The sequence below is a fragment of the Epinephelus fuscoguttatus genome, linkage group LG22 (assembly GCF_011397635.1).
Source record: "Epinephelus fuscoguttatus linkage group LG22, E.fuscoguttatus.final_Chr_v1".
NCBI classification, from domain to species: domain Eukaryota; kingdom Metazoa; phylum Chordata; class Actinopteri; order Perciformes; family Serranidae; genus Epinephelus; species Epinephelus fuscoguttatus.
The window spans coordinates 22,142,420-22,163,934 of NC_064773.1; the positions used below are offsets into that span (position 1 = coordinate 22,142,420).

Below are 21,515 nucleotides of genomic sequence, written 5' to 3' on the forward strand. Positions count from 1 at the left end.
AAATAAAATATAGCATTACCATCTATCTATCTATTTTCAACCGCTTAGCTGAAGCGGGGTCGCAGGGGCAGCAGGCCCAGCAGGCCCAGCAAGGCATTCTGGATGTCCCTCTCCCCAGCAATGCTTTCCAGCTCCTCCAGAGGGACTCCAAGGGGTTCCCTGGCCGGACAAGATAGGTGAACCCTCAGTGGGACGTGCCCTGAACACCTCCAATGAGAGGCACCCAGCAGGCATCCTGTTCAGATGTCTGAACCACCTCAACTGATCCCTTGGAACGCGAAGGAGCAGTGGCTCTACTCCGTGCTCCCTCTGGATGTCCAAGCTCCTCACCCTATCTCTAAGGCTGAGCCCAGCCACCTTTCTTGGGAACCTCATTTCGGCTAGTTGTATCGGCAACCTCATACTTTCAGTCATTACCCAGAGCTCATGACCATAGGTGAGGGTTGGGACGTAGATGGACCAGTAAATCGAAAGCTTTGCCTTCTGGCTCCACTCCCTCTTCACCATGACGGTCCAGCACAGTGCCCGCATCACTGCGGATGCCACACTAAACTGCCAATCCATCTCACGCTCCATTCTACCCTCACTCGTGAACAAGACCCCGAGATATTTGAACTCCCTTGCTTGAGACAGTAACTCTCCCCCAACCCAGAGGGGACAATCCACCATTTCCTGGCAGAGAAGCATGGCCTCAGACTTGGAGGTGCTGACTCTCATCCGAATCACTTCAGACTCGGCTGCAGACTGATCTCAGTGCATGCTGGAGGTCATGGTGTGATGACACCAACAGAACCACATCATCTGCAAAAAGCAGAGATGTAAACATTCTTAAATTTAATTTATTTTTTTGTTAACGGTAAAATAACTATTAATTAAAGCCTAAATGACCATCAATTTATATATGATGGTAATGATGAAGTGTGACCGATTAATTGATTAGTTGTCAAGTATTAGATTAATGGCCAACTAATTTGACAATTGATTAATCGGTTTGAGTAATTTTTAATGAGAAAAACAATCAAAAATCTCTGACTATCTTTTGGTTGTGGACAAAACAAGTCATCTGAGAACGTCATCTTGGGCTTTGGGAAACACAGATCAACCTTTTCATACTTTCTCTACATTGTCTGGCATTTTATAGACTAAACAGCTTGTCAGTTAATCAAGAAAATAATCGTTAGTCGCAGCCCTCAACTGTATTTTTCTCTTCTCTTTTTGTAGGCCTATTTATTTTTCATTTTTTATAACCAGCCTCCTATTTTTTTGGCCTCAGTGCACATTTAATCATTTTTGTGGCGTCACAGTAAAGCAGGAAAACATTCTTTTTAGTCAACAATGAAAAAGAGAGCTTTTTAATATAGTCTGTCATTATCAAAGAAAGAGGACTATTTTCTGAACTATTTCGCTTTTGCATTCAACAGTACGAGTGTTTCTTAACGGTCACAAAATAACTGGACTACTGCTGCATGGAAATGTGCACGTACAGTGTAAGAGCCATGTGTATTTTATTCAGTTTGCTTTTTCTGTCTCTACCCATTAGGAATCAGTGATGATGCAGTTCTGCGGGAACAAGCTGGACAAAAAGGATTTCTTTGGCAAATCCGACCCCTTCCTGGTCTTCCACAGGAGCAATGAGGATGGCACGTGAGTCCCCCTCCCCCTTCCTCCTTCACTCTCCCTCCATCTTCCATTCTCCCCTTTTATGTTTTGTTTAATTCGTCCCCGCATCCAAAGAAAATTGGTTTCATCGATTCTGCCTCAGATCAAAAGCAGCGATGCCTCTTTAGGCACATGTGTGAATGATGTGTGGAAATGTTTGTGTATGACGTGTGTGTGGAAGCAGGAGGCATTCAAGTGCAGCGCTGTGGTATGTTCACATGTGTGTGTACATGTGTATATGTGTATGTGTGTGTGTGTGTGTGTGTGTGTGTGTGTGTGAGTGTTCGATCCAGCACTCTCTTTTCCATCCTGCAGTGTGTGACAAGTCTGATAAGACCTTGTGCTCTGCGGGCAGAAGATACCAAGTCCACCTGCTCGTCAAGAGACTAATGAAATTACCTCTTTGCAGTGTGTGTTTGTGTGTGTATGTGTGTGTCAGGGAAGTAGTCAGGCCTCCACAGCCCTCCTGTTTTTAATCTCAGTTAGTAGAAAGTCTCCTCTTTAACTCCATTCCCTTCTCTGTTTCCCCCCTCTCTCCCCACAAATCTTGTTTCTCTCCCTCCTCTCTTTTTCATTCCTGACTCTCGCCAGGTTTACCATCTGCCACAAGACAGAGGTGGTGAAGAACACATTGAATCCAGTGTGGCAGGCCTTTAAGATCCCTGTCCGGGCTCTCTGCAATGGTGATTATGACAGGTAAGTCCTTTTTTAGATTGTAGATATTATGGCAACTAAAAAACTACACGACCCTCTGAATCATTAGGGAGTTATTTTCAGTTTCAGACACACTAAAAGTGTCATACAAGGTAGTATGCGCGGCTCTGGTGATAATATGTTCCTGCAGTTTCTACTCGCTTTTTCAGGCTGCTTTACACAAACAGTGACGACAGCCCTTTTTAAAAAGGAATTGTGCAAATTTGCAGGAAAGCCCAATCAGTCTTTTTTCAGCATTGGCAATATAAAAACAAAATTGGGGAGTGCACCAAAATGCCACGTACCTACTTTTGTTTATACAGAATGCGTCTTTTTCGGGGCAATGGGGGGCGTGAGCAAGTAACACAATGTGTAGCTCAGCGTGTGACGTAAACAGTGACGTGGGAGGGAAACTGCAGCTAGTCAGTCCTTTGGCGATTCTCTCGTAAGTCAGCCCGTCCCTCACCGTCCCCATCCTTTGGCGGTTAATGGCCTCTTTGTTTGCGAGGGCAAGGAGGGCGCGCAATTCCTTGTCTCCCCAGTTGCTCATCTTTACAGTGTCAGGTTTGCGTTTCCCTCTTGCTACTAGCTGCTCGCTAATTCCTGCTATCAGCTGTCTCCTGTTTATCCACCGCCAGTGGGTTGCACGTGCGGCAACATCAACAGCTCCTCCCACAAGTCTTCAACAGCCCCTCCCGTTGCGGAAGGCCGCCTTGTTCTGTCTAAACCAAAAGGTTCCGCCAATATGACTACCTGGCACCTCGGGTCAACTCGCCAATCCGGCTGTGTGTGTCTAAACACTCGCAGCTGGCCGACAAAACGGCCCAACATTCGCGGAAAGTCTGGCAGTGTAAAAGAGGTTTACGTTTACATGCACAAAACAGTCTTGTTTGGGTCCTTACTAGAAAACTCTGCCTTTTATCTCAGGCCTGGCAAAGAAATTCAGCCACAAATAAGGTTCCTTTTCTGACACAAAACTCAAATTGTTCCTGATCATCCAGCCAAAAGAAATCGATAGAGGTCGTCTCACTGAAAAGTACACTCCCTGTGTCTTCATATACAGGAGAGTAAACAAGAAGTGAACCTCATTCTCATCCTCACCTAAATTACACAACAAACAAATTCTGTCTTCCCCTGGGGTGGCATTAAACCATCCAGTCTCTAAGGCTAATGTACACACAGGGATCTTCCACACTGTTGCTATTCTTTATGAGACAGTTGGTGTGTGTTTCATCTTCCAGACAAAAATGTTGGCTTTACTTTTAGGCGTGCATCTATAGCCCACAGCCTCACAAACTTTTGGCAAACTTTTGGTTTGTGTACAGCTTATCCATTACAATGCACAGAGCCGAGCGTAAACGTGCAAGAGGCTGTGTGTCGCTGAAAAAAAAAAAAAAGAAAAAGAAACTGTGACGCATTTTCAGAACTCCTAAAACCTGAATAATCATGCGTATCACACGTGTATTATTCGGACACACAAGGCCTAGTTTGGAATATCCAAATGGAATATGCTGTTTACATTACCCATGTAAGATCTGGATTATTGTCATATTCTGAATAACAATGGATTATTAGTGTGCATGTGAACGTACCCACTGGCTGTGGCTCACCAGGGTGGTCTGTCTCTTGCCGTATATTGAAAATGTTTTAGTCGTTTTCAGGAAAAGAAACCCAAATATGCAGTAAAGGAGATGCTGGACCACATAAACAGTTTATGCTCATGAATTCCTCCCTATGTCTGCAATATGTCTGTTTAGGCTGACAGGGATATGAACAGTGAGCCTGCTGACACTGTGTGCATCCAAACACACTCACTTACTGTATGCAGCCTTTTATTGTTCACCGTGCATTGGAGAGAGTAATAAAATAAAAGGCAAAGAAGTGTTTTTGACAGTGGTGTATAACTGCAAGTGTTTGAGTTATAGTTTCCCTGTGGGCCACTCATGTAAAAATATAGGCACTATATTTTGTAAGGCACTATGGAAAATAGCGTCAATAGATTTCCATACAGCTTGAATGAAAAATGTATGAAGCTGTTTTCAGCTACTAAGTTTGATATGCTATTATATTTGATGATTTGCGTATTATTTTGTTGCATTACCCCCAAAACAAAGCATGAATGTATGATTTTGCCATTTGGTTTTCCTCTGTAGATTTCCTCAATTGTCTTGTTTTCCACAAGGATAATTTAATCTAAGACAGTACTTTAGTACGTTCAATTGAAGCCTGTGTGATGCATTCAGGGGTGTACAGTACTTCACAGGCTGTTTGGGAGAAAAGTAACATTATTTTCTGGTGATCTTAGTTTATATTTAGTCACTAGATTTCAGAGACAAGGGGCAGACTGCTTTAATCTTGTCATGTGACACTCACATGAACAAAGAGCCAGAAAGCAAGGTATTCTGAGGCACTGCATTTAGGCACACACACACACACACACACACACACACACACAGTCTCTCTGTTTGCTTTAATAGGTCTGTTATCGTAATTGCTCTTTTGTCACCTGAGTATGAATGTGATATGTAATTGTGTGGCTGCTTTGCGGATCGTTAGAGAGCAGGAGGAATAAACAGGAGATGAAACTGCGTTAAAATCAGCTAATTAAAAACAAAACAAAACTGGCAGCAATATGTATTTTGCTGGAGGCAGAAATTTATAATCCTGCTCTCTGAATCTGAGAAAAGATGTTTGTCTAAATGACAGGCGAGTAATGTCGGCGCTTACTGGGAGCAAACTAGGAGACAACTGGTAAGGGATCAGGTTAATGGGAATTCTGTCTGACTGACGCACAGCAGAACTATGATGAACTTTTCTGATCTGAAGTAATACGTAACATGAACATAACATGATCATCTGCATGAGAGAGGGTCATTGTGGTGAGCCAGGAGCTGTCAGTGGAACTTGCTGTCATTGATTCAGTGACTGATCAGAGCCTTGCTGCTAGTTCCTACTTATTTTAAAAGGACTGGCAGTAAATTCTGCTGCTTCTCTGTAAATATTCTTTTTTGGTCAAATACAGTTCTACAAGTTAGTAATTTTCTAAATATTTCCCCCAAATTCCTTTCATGTAAAGTACTTTGATATTATTGAAAAAATAGGAATTAGTAGGATGCAACAGTGAGGCTTACATAATTGCCAAGGGCAGGAGTGTCCATATTTTTTTGAATGGGAGAGATTAAATAATGTGAAGATACTTTGGGGCCATCTGCTTCTTGTATCAAATGGGCGATTAAAATAAAAATCACCAACGAGACAAACAAAACTGTCTCATTTTTCAGTGAAAATGTGTTTTAACTTTTGGCCACTCCTGAAAGCAGCTGTCTTCGCTGTCGTCTGTTCGCTCCTGTGCTGTGGCCTTGTCTGCTACCTAGCAGGAAATATCTGCTGTTAGGTGACAGTTCCGTTTGCTTGTTTACAGTCTGTTTATGAAACAAAAAAAAAAAACATTTGTTCCACCTGTGTAGTTCCTACTTGATGCATGTCTACAAACTGTACAATAGTCCGGCCATTGTAAGCTGAAGAGAAAAAACACAAAGTAAACTTGCTTGATTGATCAACTTTCCCCAACTTTTAGTGTGGTCTCATAGCTTTCCACAGCCATTGTATGGCAGCTCGCTACAGGTTGCACTTTGCCACTGCTTGGTGTGTTTTTGGCACAGGGAGTGAGCCGTCTCACTTCCTTTTCATCTCTGTTGCACATGGGACAGGTAAAGACAAAGTTTATGAGCTGTGCTGCAAGTAACATTGTAAATTTCCTGGAAATAGGAGTTTAGTTTGTGTGGCATTAGAGGATGTGGGCAAAACTCAAACTTGCTGTGCAGTTTGCCGCAAGTCTGAGAGCAAGGAAGATGAATCATGGTTGTTTTTTGAATGCTAACTTTGGTTTTTGTCGTTATTTGATACCGGCTAATTTAAAAAAAAAAAAAAAAGAAGAAGAAGCAATTTGTATAGGGGCAGGTAAAAATTGACTTTAAGCGAGTAGATATCCGAGCCACTTTTCCAACTAGACAAGTGAAAAAAAAAACACCTTAACTTTGAACCTTGATTAGAATTTAATTCAAATTGATTAATTCAAAGTGCACCAACTGAGCATTGTCTCTGCTTTCCCTTGAATTAGTACCAAATAACATGGTTCTTAGAGGTTATTAAAAAAATCTGCAAAAACTATGGAACCTTTAAAAAATAGCGCTCTTACTTTTGTACTGCCTCTTAACATACATTTTACATGTGGCGTCTGTTCAACCTCAAACTGTGTTTCTGGCTCTTTAAATTATTTTGCCTCCTGTCTTGTGGAGGGCACAGGATTTACTTTAGATCTCAGGAGAAGTCTGTGTGAGAACACAAATAAGTAGGTAAAAGTGTGTCTCTCTCATGTCAGCCATGTGTTTGGGTCCGTCTGCGGCGTCGACAGCAGCTGTGCGGTGAAAAAGGCCACAAAGAAGCAGATAATGGGGTTTAGCTTGGCTCAGCTTGCAGACAGCAGCATTGATCTGAAGTTAGGTCCAATAAGCTTATTAGAGGAGTTGAGACTTATCAATGTGGGACTCAGGAAGCTCACAGTGGACTGCACATACAGTACACACACACACACACACACACACACACACATTGAATCTGTCTCTCTGCAGCCTGGGAGAGGAGATAAGAAGGAGCTCAAGCTGGCAAACAATAGAGAACTGGGTGTTTCTGCTGATAGGTACTCTGATGGATCCATGTTCACTCACTCACACACACACACACACACACACACACACACACACACACAACCACTCACACATACACACATGCAGTGAGACCACGAGATTAACAAGTGACGATATTGTCAATTTCCTGCCACCTCATCAAAGCTCAGTGAGGGGATGTTTCCTGCTGAGATGTAGCAGAACACTGACTTAATAAGACACACGCCCATAAACACACACATGTACACCCACATTATGCAAACAGCTCTGCACACACCACTCTCCCTGGAGGAGAAAGTGTTAAGCCAACCAGGAGACACATTTATCCCCAGAGTGCCCATCACTCTCAGCCAGCCCATTCCCACTCCTCACCTTTATTGCTTCCTTTCCTCTAATGTGCATGTGGCTCTCTAAGCAGCTCTAAGGCGCATCAATGATGCTTTGTATTTCCACTTTTTCTCAGACTGAAAGACAAGGAGGATGTAAGAGTGCATTTTAGGCACAGGTTTTGAGTTTGGTGTCGTTTGTTTTAGAAAGCCGTCCAAACTCTTAAGCAATTATAGTAAGTTCAGAAGAAAGTCACACAAGATTTACAAAGTACAACAATCTGTTCACAAACTTTAATACAGACAAGTTTGAGCTGCCTCTGCTTCCTGCTGGCAAATATAATGCAGGACTTTGCTGACCACGCCCCCTAACTATGACTAGTCTCTATGAGCACTATATGATTCTGTCACCCCAACCATCATGAGTTGTTTTCACACCCTCTGCCCTTCCCCTTGCTCTCCCTCTCTCCTTCACTCTCTCCAGAGTGTCCTTTGCTCGGCGTGTTTTAATTCAGTCTCTGTTCTATTATCCATTCGCCTCACCCCTCTCACTCTCGACGGATCACTCTCCTGCTTTTGTACGAGAGAAATGACTCTCCTGTTGAAGATATTGGTAGATGGAGTGATAGCGAGCATATCTGCCTCTTTCAGACTATCCTGTTTTTTTCCCCACATTTCCTTGTAAGCTATAATGGGATGCAGAAATAGATGTATTTGGAGATGAGGAGAGCACATTACCTGAGGCAAATACAGTGACAGGCAGACGGTGTGTAGGAATAAAGATAAGCTGCTGAATGGATCTTCAGCTTTTAAAGCCTCCATGACAACAGTGACAAAAGAGATTAGCATTCTTCTGATCAAGTTTTAGACACATCTGGGTGTAATTTGTAAATTAACAACTTGAGAAGACAGTCTTTTAGCTCTTTGATTATGAATGCATTAAGTCAGTTCAGTTGTGCTCTGCAGAAAAATGTTAATGTCCATCATCACCTTTCATTTTCTAAATATGATGCATGTTGCAGCTAAACTTTGCAAAGCTTTAAAGAATATAAAAACTATAAATGGGTATCAGGAGAAACATCAATGGAATCATAATTTAGGAAATGAAAATAAATCTGTTTTTAATCTGATATTCATCTCGTGTCTTTCCCAACAGAACGATTAAGGTTGAGGTGTACGACTGGGACAGAGACGGCAGGTAATTAATCTGTTTTATTTTATTCTTTGCAGCGTGCAAACATAACACTTTCCTGGACAGATGATGCTTTCATCTGGTTCCACACCTGTTTGTTACTGCAGATATAAAAACAACAGTGTTTTTTGGGGCTGAGTAGTCCACTAGCACCCACTCGCCAAATCCTGATAAAATATGCAAGTGGCTGGAAAATGCTTCACTCATTAGCCAAAAAAATGAATAGCTGGAAAGATAAACATTTACAAGCGATTGGGCCGGTGGACAAAAAAGTACAATTTGCAATCAGGTGACACCACGACTGGCACAGATTCAAATAAATTATTTTTTTGTTAAAGCAGCTAATGTGCTATGATATAGGGGAAAACCATTTGTCACAATTAATGACGTACATAAAGGTTTCTTCTGAGCACATTTGCATTACCATTGAGTGATTTAATTTAGGGATGTCGGATGTCCCGATCCGATCCTCGGCACTGATCACGTTTTTTTTTTCTACAAAATCGGAATCGGTAATAAAAGATCGGAGGAATCAAAACAACAAAAATGGCCAGGTTTTTCATCTGTGTTGTTCATTGTTGCCTCCGCTTTCCAATGTATTCTAACCGAGCGTCCTTGGTTCGCCTAACAGTGCAGCTAATGAGCAATAAACGGACACAAGTCGAGATAACAGGTTCAGCGGCCACCACTTCTCTCTTTATTCTGAGCAACACAGCCACACCTAACGGCGGAACCTCACCTACCACAGCATCTCTGTAGGGGCAGTTTGTTTACAATTTAGAATTTGTTTACATTTTGTGCTGCTGAACCACCGATAAGCTTTTTGGATACTATTTAAATAAAAAAACAAAGTATCGGATCGGACAGAGTATCGGACTCGGTTTCAAAATAAAGGACACTGTATTGGATCAGATGCAAAAGAAATGCGATCGGGACATCCCTAATTTAATTTATTTTCAGAAGAAATAAGGAGCAAAGGAAGAGGCTTCTCAACTCTGACAAAAATTGAGAGTTGAGACTTGAATTTGATCACTGAAACAAATTTCTGAAGTTGTGCAGGCTCATTTATAAGCCTGTCAAGTTTTCTTTTGGATCTCATTGTTGTCTCAAGAGCTCATTATTTCAGACAAATAAAGATTACTGCAGTGACAGTGGAAAAAGAGCATTTTAAAATGTTAAATTAGGACAAGGCTGAGACAAGAGGACTGCGAGAATGTGTGATATTCCCTGAACTCAGAATTTCCGCGATTTAAGTCATTAAAGGAAATGACCACTTTAGAATGAAAATATAGACAGTACTTACTGACCCTCATGCCGACAAGAAGTCCAGTGTAGTTTTTTAATCCACAAAACTCGTTCGGGGTATCGGAGGATAACAGCTAGCCAGAATAACAGTTACAGTGCATGGAATCCACATTTTGAAAATGTAATAACGCGCAAGAAAATGTATGTACGCGTGAGAACTAGCACCACCACTAGCCATCAGCTAGTCTCGCACGAGTTGCCATGTAAACACGGCACTCCTGCAGGGCAGGCTAACTGACCACAGTGAGAAATGATGCTATAAAAGTGGAGTAAATTACATCTTTTCAAGTCAATTTTGCATGCCAGCTTCAGGGCACTTGGATTACAACGGACGAGCTGTTGTGACGTTTTTGAAATGCATGAGCAGAGTTTTATTACATTTTCAAAATGTGGGTTCCATGCACTTCAAGTGTAGCCGTTATTCCGACTAGCTGTTCCGGCTGACCTCCTGGATCAGATATTCAGTGTCTCAGTACCTGAAGCAACACCCTGCACGCTCTTTTAAAGCAGGGCTGTTTTCAGTCTGAGCACCCACTTACAGTAGTTTGACAAAAATAGCAATTACTTAAACAAAATAATACAAGTAAGATGATACTTTATAGTTGTCAACACCTGTTCTGTTTGTTCAGACTGTTTTTAAATACTGAAGTTTGTAGTACCTTTGAAGTCTCCAAACACATGATGGGACAGTAGAATTATGAATGAGGCTACTGATATGGTAAGACTGAAGATATGAATCTTCCAAGATTGACTGAAATTAATTTAATGAGGATTGATTTGACTTAAAACGATTTGTTTCCTTCTTTATTTTTTCTCCTCTCCTCTATTCTCATTTTTGTATAGTCTTATGATGATCATGGGAAATTTAAACTTCCTCTTTATTTATTTGTGAGGCACAGTGAAGCAGTTGTTAAATGGTGTGACTCACTGAGACATGGTCCAAATTTCATTCATTTCCTTTTTTCTAAATGGAGGGTGAAGATGACATGACTGTTGCTTTTTGTCATGCTACAGCCCTGTAGTGTGCAGGACGGGATGTTTATTTGTTTGTTTTATTGTCATTGTTTGTATTGTAGTACAATCCCAGTAAACTTCATCAGCCACCTAACTTTATGTCCCCATCAGAATTTATATGGGCTTTGATGATTTAACTTATGATGTAGATAATGAACAACATTGCATTGATAGCGGCAGCAATCTAAATTGTAAGTATTATTCTCCACACCAGTTGCAACGTGTTAACAGTGATACTAATTACTCATTCCTACACCTGAATGTAAGAAGTCTGAACAAACATCACGATGAACTAGCCTCCTTCCTAACCACCACAGGTTGTAGCTTTGATGTAATTGGGTGTAGTGAAACCTGGATAAATGACAGCGCTTATATAAATTCACTAAACCTAGATGGCTACAGGTTCTATAACAAAAACAGACTTGGCAGAACAGGTGGTGGTGTATGTCTGTATGTAAACTCTAGACATCCAGTAAATGTTCATGATGATCTTGTTATTGATGATGGTAAATCTGACTCTCTTTTTATTGAGATAAATATTAATAAGGGTAAAAGTCTTATAATTGGAGTGATTTATCGTCCCCCCGACTCTGATTTAGGCACTTTTCAGGTTAAATTGGATGAACTTTTATTTTCCATAAATAATTTCAACAAAGACTGTGTAATTCTTGGGGATTTCAATATTGATATCTCTAAAGATGACACTGTTAAAAAAGATTTTATTAACACATTACATTCATTTTCCTTTTTTCCTACCATAAATACTTTTACCAGAGTAACGCAGTATAGCAAGTCAATTATTGATAACATTATTACAAACATTCAAAATGCTTGTTCTGTATCAGGTGTTGTGCTTACTGATATATCTGACCATTTTCCTGTAGTTCTATTCATTGATCTTGCTAGAAAATATATACTGTCATGCCATAAAACTAAAGCCAAAGTTCTAAATGAAAGAACTTTGCAGCAATTGCGTGAAAGCTTGCAAGCGAAAACATGGGATTCGGTCTATCATTGCAGAGATCCTGATACAGCATATAATACCTTGCTCACTGAGATTACAGAATCCTTTTGCCGCACCATACCCGAAAAAATTGTTACATGCAGAACTGTAGATCAAAATCCTTGGCTTACTAAAGGAATTCTAAAGTCTATTAACCATAAAAATAAACTCTACAGATGTTACATCAATAACCCAAGTGAGGCAAATAAGAGAGAGTATAATTCATATAGGAATAAATTAACACATATCATACGAAAGAGCAAAAGAAGTTACTATGCAGATGCTATAGATGCATCACAGGGAGACTCTAAAAAGTCCTGGAAGGTGTTAAATAAGGTCCTTGGTAGGGGCAATAAGCCTACTGTGCTCCCTGATATAAAGAATTACAAGGCCAGTGACTCCTGTAATGATATTAGCTATGGTGATCTTGCAAACTGCTTTAATAATCATTTTACTTCCATTGGTGAAAATATTTCTAACAAAATTAACCAACCTCAGGGTGCCTCTTTTAGGCAATTTTTATCTGGAAATTACCTTAAGTCTTTTTTCTTAAAGCCAACAGATGGAAATGAAGTCTCAAAAATCATCTTGAATATGAAAAGCTCACATACAGCTGGAGCAGATGGAATTTGTAGCAAAACTTTGAAAGCAATTGTAAATGAAATAATAGAACCACTTGTCTACTGTATTAATCTTTCATTACTCCTTGGAGTTGTGCCAAAAATGGCAAAAATAGCAAGAATTGTACCAGTCTTTAAGTCTGGTGATAAAAATGATATGAATAACTATCGACCAATATCTATATTGCCCACACTCTCTAAGGTATTAGAAAGAATTGTGTATAGTAGATTAAGTGGTTATTTAGACAACTTAAATATTCTTGTTCCATCTCAGTATGGCTTCAGGAAAAAAAGTACTACTTGTATGGCAGTTCTTGATCTTATTGAAAGTATAAATGATGCTATTGAAAAAGGTGAATGCGGCATTGGTATTTTTCTGGACCTGACGATTGACACTATCGACTTTGAGATTCTGTTGAACAAATTGCATCATTATGGTGTCAGAGGTATTGCACTCAGCTGGTTTAGAAGTTACTTGTATGGAAGACAACAATATGTGTCCCTAAATGGCCACAAATCATTAAGTAAATTCATCAAATATGGGGTGCCCCAGGGCTCTATTTTGGGGCTCTTGTTTATCCTGGACATGAATGACTTTGTAAATTCCACCTGTGTTCTTCATAAAATACTGTTTGCTGATGATACCAACCTGTTCTTGTCGCACAAGAGTCCACCTGAACTTCAAGGAATTCTAAATAGGGAGCTCCTGAAGGTGGACTGTTGGTTTAAATGCAACAAACTATCTCTCAACATCAGCAAGACAAATTATATTGTTTTTGGCTCTAATAATAATAAAAAAAATGCTGAACATGTTTGTATTAAAATAAACGGGCAGGATATTGTTAGAGTAATTTCTACAAAATTTCTGGGGGTCCACATTGACGAGTATTTAAATTTCAAATGCCATATTGATGATTTAACAAAAAAATTGTCTAAATATGTTGGCTTGTTCTTTAAACTAAGGAATTTTCTTCCACTTTCAGCACTCCTTACCTTATATAAATCTCTATTTGAGCCGCATATAAATTACTGTAATATTATTTGGTGCAACACTTTTCCTAGTCACCTCAAAAAATTAGAGATCCTCCAAAAGAGAGTTATACGTGTCTTGTCGTGGTCCAGTGGTAATGCTTCAACAGGTCCCTTTTTCCGCAAGTATGGTCTTCTGAGGCTTGCTGAGTGCAGTGTCTTTCACAATGCATGTACAATGTATCAGGTTGTTCATGGGTTAAACTGCCAATTATGTCACCTTGTTCCAGTCTGCCTCCCTCTGCATGTATGACACCAGGAAAAAACATCTTATTATGGGAAAAACGAAGGCTTAAATGCACCAGCTTGAGCATTGTGAGCAGAGGACCGCAGATATGGAACGAGCTAGAAGACGATATTAAAATGTCACATTCTGTTTTCCTTTTCAAAAAGAATCTAAAGAGGAAGCTGTTATCTACATATAAGGAACTGTGAACTCATGCCCCAGGTGTTTTGATCTGAGTTGTATCTTGTAAATTTACATTATTGATATGCTGATATTTTGTTTGTTTGGTGCCTGATTCTGGAGTATCTGGGGCACTCCTTGACCTTTTGATACGTTTGATACTCTTGATACTTCTGATGCGGATGCATGATTGAATATATGTTCAGAGGAACACTACCTATGGTAATATCGGACTGATCTAGTGTCTGGGGATTGTTTGTTTGTATGTTTCTTCTTTTGTGTATTATGTCTAATGTTCTATTTGTGTTTTATGTTGGGCCCCCTCCTAAAAGCTTTGGGTAGCTTACTTGGGGTGTCCCCTTCACACATCCAAATTTGTGATGCATTTATTAAATGGTATCGGTATTATTTTGATGTGTGAATAAAAATGAAACCAAATCAAATCAAATGTTATAGTTTTTGGTTATAATATTGTGAAGATAGCAGCAATGATAACCTCAATACAGTAATACATTCCTTTACTTCTTATCCTCTTATCTGATGTTAAGAATCAACACGTTGGCTTCCTGTGTGCCACTTATCTAACCCGAGTCACACATAATTAACACTAATCTGTGTTTTCAGTAGGTAAGGAAGCTGTGTGCAGGATATTCACAGATTGACTGCTTAATGATGAGTCTGGATTCTGGCTGCTGACAGTCAGACAGAAAGACAGAGGAGTGACATTTGTCAAGCTGTAGCTGAAAAGGGAGTTATTTCTCTCTTCTCTATGCTTTGCAATCTGTTCAGTGTCACTGTCAATCTGATAGACGGAACACAATGACATTTTGGTGTAATGTTTTTCACTGGGACTGAAAAACAGTTTTTAATAAGCTGTTTGGTTGAACTGAGCTCCAGCATTCTGCTTAACTATTGTTCATGTATATGAAAATGTTTTTCTCCATCGTCGTGGCTCTCACTTTTAAGTTACATAAGTTGGTATTGTCACTACATTGTGGTCTGTATGTGCTTTCTTGAGCAATCAAACAGAATATATTGTCAAGCACTACTTTTAACATATTCCTTTTGTTCTTGCTCTGTGTCTTCCTCGCCTCTCTCTGCAGTCACGACTTTATTGGAGAATTCAGCACCAGCTACAGGGAACTATCCAGAGGGCAGAGCCAGTTTAACGTCTACGAGGTGAGTTTGTGTGTGTGTGTGTGTGTGTAAGATATTCTCATCTCCAGACCAGTGGCCAGGTCAGCAGGCCACTCACACACACAGTTATTGGACTAATATACCATTTGGTTTTCCATCTGGAACTTGTTTTATTAAAGTTAATTCATCATAAACCTGGCCTGCCCTACTCAACAAAATAAATAATATATTAAAAAATCATAAAGTTGTTACTCAGCTAAAGAAAACAAGTCTTAATATTAGTTTCTATGGAGAACTACTTGACTTTAGCTTGAGGCAGTCGGAGCTTAAGTGAATAAAAACATTATGGATCATGTCCATGTTTCTATGATAATGTCACTTTGTATAGAAACAAACACAAACCAGATGCTTGAACATGAGACGGTGACCAAAAGAAAATCATAATTGACATATCTGTGTGTTAGCCTTCATGTTTCTTCAGATTGATTCACATCATTGTGGATGACCACAAGATAAAAGTTCCCATTCTCTTTGCAACGTAGGGCTTTGATGCCACTAACTCGTTTCATTTCCTACACAGTATCTAAAAGTGATGGCGATATTCTTTTGTTGCCCCCACACAACAGGGAGATAGATAGATAGTTTGGTCAGAGAGTTGGGTGTATTATGCTAGCATGGCTAAGTCTTAAAAAAGTTAGGAAAATATGCTAAAATTTGTGAAGAATCATGAAAAAAACATTAAATATTATGATTTAAATATACCCCCATATTCTGACATGTTAAACTGTATTTTTTCTATCAAGAATAATCAATGATTAAGACGACGAGCTTTCATAAGACTTAGTTGATGCCAATCTAAATCGTAACCCTCATTTTTGCTCTCTCACACACATACACACACTGACAGACAGTTATGATGGATCGCTGGCTTATCTTTCTCCCAGGAAGAGTCAACACCTCTTGATTAACAGAGCACCACACAGAGAGCGGAGAGCACACGGGGGACTGTCATTTTAAACAGCTGCTGTTCGCCTAATAGTGCTCAGATGTGCATTTGCACAAAGGTGCACACAGTGGTACATTGACTGGTGTGTGAGGACAGCACATGATAGAAATGCAGAGACATACACACAGTTAAAGTAATTTTGTGACTTCTGACCCTGGTCTCCAACTTAAAGAGAGGATGGCTTTGCATTGTAAAAAAGTACTCTGTGTGTGTGTGTATGTGTTGCAATCACAATTCAATCACTGGACCTCGCCTCCAGAGGCAGACGTGTCCTTGTGTGCACCCATTGCAATGTGAACCAAGGAGAAATGCATAAATCCACACATTTGTATGTTGTTTCCTTCAGGTCCTTTGTTTCAGTTTAACCTTGGTTCACTTTAATCAGACCGTAAACTGATTTAACTGCTCAACTTCAGTGTTCGGGATTCAACAGGGGTCTTAGGTCTGTTTTCTGGCTATCCCAACATCACAGGAGCCTTTGTGTGTCTTGATGAGCTCAAGTTGTGAGAGGAAATTAATTGAGGCCCACAGCTGAAAAACGTCTCTTTTCTAATCTGCTGACAAAAACAACAGGTTCTCAAAGCAAGAAGTAAAGCTTGTTTAGATGCGTGGGAGTCGTGTCTCATCCAGTCAAGGTTGGCTGTGCACTCACTTTGTGTCCTGTTACATATTCATGAAGACAAACCGCTCGGTTTAGAGGCATAATCCACCTCTGGATTTAGCTGCTCCTCTGGATATTTTGGGCTATAAGTGCATTGCTCAAAGGCATATTCATGGTGGTTGCTGGTTTAGACATAATATTTGAGGGTGGAGAGTGAGCGTGAGGTGTACAAACTATCCTGTATATGACTTCAGTTGCCACACATATGTATATAAATATTTCAGGTTCAAATTTTCCACACAGCGTGATTGATGTAGCATTGGCAGCATTTAACGAATCTGAGTCAGATTCTATTGTTGCGTGAAGGGATAGTTCGGATTTTATGAAGTGGGGTTGCATGAGGTACTTATCCATAGTTAGTTTATTACCTACAGTAGACAAGCAAATCTAGGCTGCCATAAACAGCTTAATGATGGGGTCTATTATGCTTGTTTTTTGATTAAAATGTGGACTGTGTCAGAATATTAACATTTCTGATGATGCCATTTGCACATTACGTTTCGATCAGGTGAGACTTTTTTATAGTAAAAAGAATATTTATTAACATGCACATGAGAATGATAATGTGAAAAGTCTTTGGTGATTAGACCCCAAAGAGATGGTATGAATTAAGGAGGGTGATGAATCCATAATCGAATAGGGAATAGGGAAGTGACGATGATCTTGATTAGTCGAGGAATGAGCCTTTGTTGAGCTGGTCCTGGACTCTGGATATGATGACTGGAGGTGAACGGGGTGGAGGAGGGTGCGAAGATTCTGCCTAAAATGACAGCTGACAGCAGCAGAAGAGAGAGCTGATTTAAAATTTCGCAGTAGTATCCTGATCGGCTGATAGAGATTGTGGTAAAGTTTGATCGCATAACTAGATGAGTGAACAGCCAGTCAGCTGATTATAGGAAGCAATGGCAATGGGATGGAGAGAATTGTGAATGCATGAGCACAAAGGAAGTCTTCCTGAACTTACGCTGAGCTTCATGTGTTGGCTGTTTTTGCTTGATCTGGATGCCTCATGTCTCAGCTAATTGTAGCATTTTAACTACTTTTGGAGACATGAAAATACTGCATTGTTACATCAAGCAGTAAATGCTTCATGTTTGACAGACTAGCTCCATAAAAAGAATAAATATGTTCCAGTGCACTGCCACAATCTACTGCAGTATATTCAATATATCTGTAAACTATATTAAACATTTTCAAGTCAGTAACAGGCTCACCCACATATTAAAAAAAAAAAAAAAGAAAGAAAATAAAGTGCAACCACAGCCCAAGGCCAACATAGCAAATGCTACTGTAATGTCAATATTGAAATGTCTGTATTGACACTGTGATACAGTGGCAGGAGCAGAGGGGCCTTTGTCTTTTTGTCCTTTTATTACTTGGTCATACACCACTTTGTGAGTACACTTGGTGGAACAAATTAGTTGTGTTGCTTTGTGGCCACTACCACCACTAAAGCCACCAAAACAAACTGGAGAGGCAACGTACTGTGACTCAATGCATTCAACTCGTGCTGACACTCTGTTTGGACTCTGGGGGAAAGGGCTGAGTACATCTGCTGGGAAGGGGCGCGCTTGATTCACAAAATAAAAGACAAAATGGGAGCAACAGTGACAGACTCATCGTGCAGCACAAAATCGTTTATATGAATTGATAAAAAGATTTAAGCATAACCTCTTTAAGCATTCTCCTTAAAGAGGTTATAATCAATATTTAAAATTATTTTTCAATTAAGTACAGAGAATTATGATCTGACTCTGCAGTTCCTCTCAGCTCTGTGAAACATTTTAGTGTCTTTCAGCTCTTTCTTCTGGTTTCTGGCCTGCAGCTTTACTGCACTATATCTCAATACTCTCATCAAGGTCATTTTGAAAACAGCAGGTGGCAGCTGTTTTTCAGTGATAAAGCGCTGAAAACCCACTCTGCCTGCCAAGCACCAAACAGCATACAATGTTAGCAGCTAGCTGGTGAATATAGAGGAGCATTTTGCAGCAAAGGAGCCAGTTCTAAAGTGGTTCTCAAAAAATAAAAAAAATAACTTTTCTTTTTCTAGGTGATAAATCCAAAGAAAAAAGGGAGGAAGAAAAAATACCTCAACTCTGGAACGGTGAGTAAATATCCCATTAATCATGAATCATTCTTTCCTTTGACACATAAGGCTGCACCGGCTGTTGAAATGCAATGCAGTGCTACAACAGATCCAGATGGGTACCTTTTTTCATACCGCTAACTGATTTGTTTTGTGATTGAACCAGTCAGAAAAAATAAGAACCCACATTTATCCTATCAGAGGCAGCACCTGAAAGTGATTATCACTGACACGAAGCTGATTGTGGCCATATTGCTTACAGGTAACGCTGCTGTCATTCCTGGTGGACATTGAAGTCACCTTTCTGGACTACATCAAAGGAGGGTAGGTCAACGACCACACATTCATCCAGCACACACTGAGAGATGGAGGTTGTAGTCCCTTTAATGAGAAGTGACATGCTGAGTGTGCTGGTCCCTGTCTCGATAATAACCCCGTGGTGACTCAGTGTCTGCAATGTGCCAAAGATAATGATCCCTCAGTGTGAGTGAATGAGATGGAAAAGTGTACATTTGCATGTGAGAGAAGGACAGCGAAAGGTGGCGAGAGAAAGAGTCTGGCAGATGGGCCGACCTGAAGTCAAGTGCACAGGGCTCAGACTCATAAATGTGTGCATGTGTGTCTGTGCCCTTGTGTGTAATATTGGCCATGCCAGGTGCCATCCTGTGTGCTCCTGTGTGTCTAGGAGGGTTGACCCTGTGCAACCAGACATGGCGTGAATGCTCTTCTGCACACTCTGCCTTCATTAAGCCTGATTTATGGTAGTGCGCTCGACACTTTTAATGAGTGGTGCTCGACAGAAATGACATATTTTTGAAAGAAAGATGTGTCACTTGGCACTTCTTTCTGTCATGATGTGCATCTGTAGAATTTTGTTATGTCGCGGACTCCTTAATATTTTTCGTGCAATGTTATAAAGTTTGAACAGGCTCAGCAGGATGTTCACTGTGGCATTTATGTAATATAGTAAACAAGCTAACAGCGCTAACGACAGGTTGGAAATGTGCAACAGTATTTTTTGCCAACTCTGGGCATCAAACAAAAGCCAGAGACTGTGTCATATTAAGTTGCTGTGAGATTCACCACTTCTCAGCAGAAGAGAGACGATAATGTTATCTCAGAGCCTTACAGTGCAAAGCCTCCCTACCTCTGTGCTGCTTCCTCTGTGTCTGCAGCTGTCTGTACCAAAGAATAGCATGAAAGTCAAGAGCGCTCACTCCGCAGCTAAATCTGGGGACGAACATGTCCCCAGAAGTAAACCGTGACTTGAAACAGTCTCAGTTGACTGAGGGAACTCTGAATGACGATTTGAATCTCTCACTGTCAGGGGGCAGCCCTATTGGGTGGTCACTATGAGCCATCTGCAGTTGACCAAATCATCAAAACGGAACATATTCACTCTGTAGCTCCTTTGTTTGGTTCAATAGATGCGCTGACCATCTCCCTTTCTTGCGCTCCTGTTGTCTTTTCAATAGAAGTAAGTTTGAAATCTCAATTAAGTCACTGATTTCATCAAATTCTTCCATTATCAAAATGCAAAAGGATACAGAGCAGCACAACAAAACACATGGCTGCCACAAGGAAACATATATACCCATTGGGAAGATATAATGTAACTAAACAAGCTGGCTGGAGGATAGCGTCTAGTTCCCATAGAGATGACTGAAAGCTTTTCGCAGGAGCATAATTGTAAACGTCCCGCTGCTCTTTAATTTTGAGCGACACTCATCAAAAGTGTCAAGCGCCCTACCATAAATCAGGCTTCAGACTGAAAGAGGTGGAGGGGTGTGTGTTTGTGTGTGTGTGTGTGTGTGTGTGTGCACGCAACTTTGGGGGAAAAACAATCTCCATTTAAGTCCTTGTATTTCTTCAATCTTGCTGCCCTTGTAGCTGTGATTTTTAGGTGTGACGGAGAGTTGACAGCTGGCATTTAAAGAATTTAAAATATATATAATGTCTCTGATTTTGTGGTTAAAAAAATCTCCACAAAAACAATAAAAGTACAAGCTTGTTCCCTCGGTTACAATCTCAGAAGAAAACAACACATTTTATTTCCTGACTAGCCTTTTTCCCCGCTGCTGTCGCTCATTTCAGGAGGATTTCTGCACAGCTCAGAGCAGAGGGGCAAAAAGCTGGTTGAAAAATTGCTTGAGCCAATGAGAGGATTATCTCAAGATATAAACACTTGCTATGTTAGACTGTCTTCTTCTTGCAACACAAATGATTTAAAGGACTTGAAAAAGCCTGCCTTAAACTGTGATACATTGATTAGCTGTGTGTTGATGTTGTTGTAAGTCGTTCATAGCTTTTGCTTATACACCTAAATTTCGATTCAAACTTAAAGGGCAGATCCATCTGCATTCTTTTCTGGGTTTTTAAATGCAAACGCCTACTCCATATTCAAAAGTATGCCTCAAGAATTAGATAACCAGGGCTGATTAATCAGTCAGCGATGTGTGTGTGACATGAGCACATACAGCAGACAGCAGCAGCGTTTGACACTAACACACCGTGAGGAGAGAGACTGATCGGGTATGTAAATGAGACGGACATGGGTTCAGCGGGGACAGAGGGTTGTTGTCAGAAAACGCCACAGCAAGCAAACACATCATCTGCTGACAGCTGGTAACTCGCTCAGCCAGCAGATTTGGCCACAAGCCGATTGATTGGCTATTGAAATGGGTGACATGCCT

General features: G+C 40.4%; 1 protein-coding gene across 3 annotated transcripts in view; it reads left to right on the top strand.

Annotated features, from left to right (window-relative positions):
* Window positions 1-21,515, top strand: part of LOC125882634 (copine-8) — a 123,536-nt gene that overhangs the window by 67,940 nt on the left and 34,081 nt on the right. For all 3 annotated transcript variants that reach the window (XM_049566438.1, XM_049566439.1, XM_049566440.1), the window contains exons 8-13: window positions 1,541-1,644; window positions 2,251-2,355; window positions 8,520-8,561; window positions 15,036-15,111; window positions 18,787-18,840; window positions 19,085-19,146. In XM_049566438.1, coding sequence (XP_049422395.1) covers window positions 1,541-1,644; window positions 2,251-2,355; window positions 8,520-8,561; window positions 15,036-15,111; window positions 18,787-18,840; window positions 19,085-19,146 — 443 coding nt within the window. The remainder of the gene's footprint in view (window positions 1-1,540; window positions 1,645-2,250; window positions 2,356-8,519; window positions 8,562-15,035; window positions 15,112-18,786; window positions 18,841-19,084; window positions 19,147-21,515) is intronic.